Raw genomic sequence first — 1,901 nt, forward strand, 5'->3', positions numbered from 1 at the left:
CCAGACTGATTTGCGAGTGAAATCTTGAAAGCTCGCGAGATCAGGATGGTCTCACGAGGCTAGCGTCAAGGTGCATACAGAGAGCAAATCTTTAACAGTATGTTAAACAACGTAATTTGCAGTTCCCTACAATCCGGGAAGCAAGAAAGAAGGTTGTCCTATCGGGATGCAGTGATAGGGAAACTATTCAGACATGATGGGAAGATGAATATTTAATGCTGGAGAAAAATTCAGTTTGAAGCTAAAAAACAGTGAAGACTGGAGTGGAGATTCACCATGGAGCAGGACAACCATCCTAAACATAGAGCCGTAGCTACAACAGAATGGGTTGGCTCAATGCAGAATCATTTGTTAGAATGGCCTGGACAGATTCCAGGCCCAGACAGATGTCCTCCATTAAATCTGGCTCAGCTTATCTATTTTACGAGGAATAAAGGGCAGAAGTTTCATTCTGTATGTGTGGAACCGTGATTCATTTTCATCCCTTTTTTTTTAGTGCTATCTGTCGGTTTATAATATAACATTTAAATGAAATATATATAAATGTGTAAGAAAATATGACAAACTAGATAAGGTCAGAGTGACTGGTTTAACAATCTGACTGTTTATTTATTTTCTTTGCATTATGATTGACTGTGATAAACAGTAAATAATATGATGAGGATGAACAGAACCGCAGAACAAACTGCTCAGTAAAATCTCAGTAAGTAAACTGAAGTAAACTTTTCTTCTCCCTACCAGTTGTGCAGGCAGCATAAAGCCTAAGAATTAATGAAATCGTGCCCACCCCAATGCACAAACATCCTTAAGTAGATTATCCTGAAAAGACCTGTCGGGAGAAGACCTGTGGAGATGCATGGAGTCCTAGAAGTATCTAATCTGACCAGACTGCAGAGCAGCAGGCGACTGCTAACAAGGCTAACTGCTGATTAAGGTCAGTCAGCGATGCAGCACAGAGACGGGGTGACTAATAGATGTCAAACAGCGCCTCGACTGCAATCCATCAAACCCTTACACCAGTGCTGTTTGTTTAAATCAGGATGTTAGACGTGACTCTTAGAAACTGGCCTCCTCCTCTTCTACGTGTAATAAACATTCTTTAGGGACGTATAGAGAAAACAAGCAGGACAACCATCTGCCTCTGTACACGTCTAGACCTGAACTTCCTCTCAGTCTGGACCAGGTTCATCTCACCAGTCATGTGACCTGGAAGCCAGACTAACCCCTAACTGTGCTCTCAGACAGAAAGAGGAGAGGACTAAGCCAGAGCTCCCAGACGGGGACACATTGTTTTTGTTCTGTGGAAAACCCACAACAATCTCATCAGCTTTTTAATAACGGGTTTAAGATATGACAAGATCAAATTTATTCCCAAAGGAGAGGTAAGAACTAAGTCTATGGAACCAACAGGGGTTTATCCTTGCAAATACTTTGGTTATCACTCCAGCAATTTCATAAAATCCTGTATGTGTGCTTGTTTCCAAAGTAGCAAAGCTTCTGAAGTTAATAATTGTGTTTGATCGTTACAGTCAATGTGAAAAAAAGCAACCTTTGAGGACTTCTGACAAAGAAGCAAAGAAATGATCACATGGTGAGTCTATAAGACCGGGGAGATTGAAATGATGCCTGATTTTGTAGATATTCTTTATCTGTTTAAATGTTAGAAAGTGGTGATCTATAGATCTGTCCCTGCAATGCTGTTTAAAGCACATTGTCCTCTGAGTGCTGTTGGCGGATTAAAGAATGGAAATGTTTATTTTGCTTATTGGGAAGCAAAAAATTATGGAATATATAAATATTTTATTTAGTTTCTTTTTCATATACGGTTTCATATAGGGAGTGATTTCATTATTTGGCATTTATTTACCAAATTAAGTGTGCAAATTCTAGTTTAGCCTGTT

The 1,901-nt window shown here is 39.6% G+C and overlaps 1 protein-coding gene across 1 annotated transcript in view; it reads left to right on the forward strand.

Annotated features, from left to right (window-relative positions):
• Positions 1–1,251: 1,251 nt before the first annotated feature.
• LOC107096721 (poly [ADP-ribose] polymerase 6-like) overlaps positions 1,252–1,901 on the forward strand; it is a 25,580-nt gene continuing 24,930 nt past the window's right edge. Inside the window, exons 1-2 of the mRNA XM_015393500.1 lie at positions 1,252–1,382; positions 1,530–1,591. Of these exons, the coding sequence (XP_015248986.1) occupies positions 1,589–1,591 (3 nt within the window). The 5' untranslated portion in view covers positions 1,252–1,382; positions 1,530–1,588. The remainder of the gene's footprint in view (positions 1,383–1,529; positions 1,592–1,901) is intronic.

Source organism: Cyprinodon variegatus, unplaced genomic scaffold, assembly GCF_000732505.1.
Source record: "Cyprinodon variegatus isolate N-32 unplaced genomic scaffold, C_variegatus-1.0 Scaffold645, whole genome shotgun sequence".
NCBI lineage: Eukaryota > Metazoa > Chordata > Actinopteri > Cyprinodontiformes > Cyprinodontidae > Cyprinodon > Cyprinodon variegatus.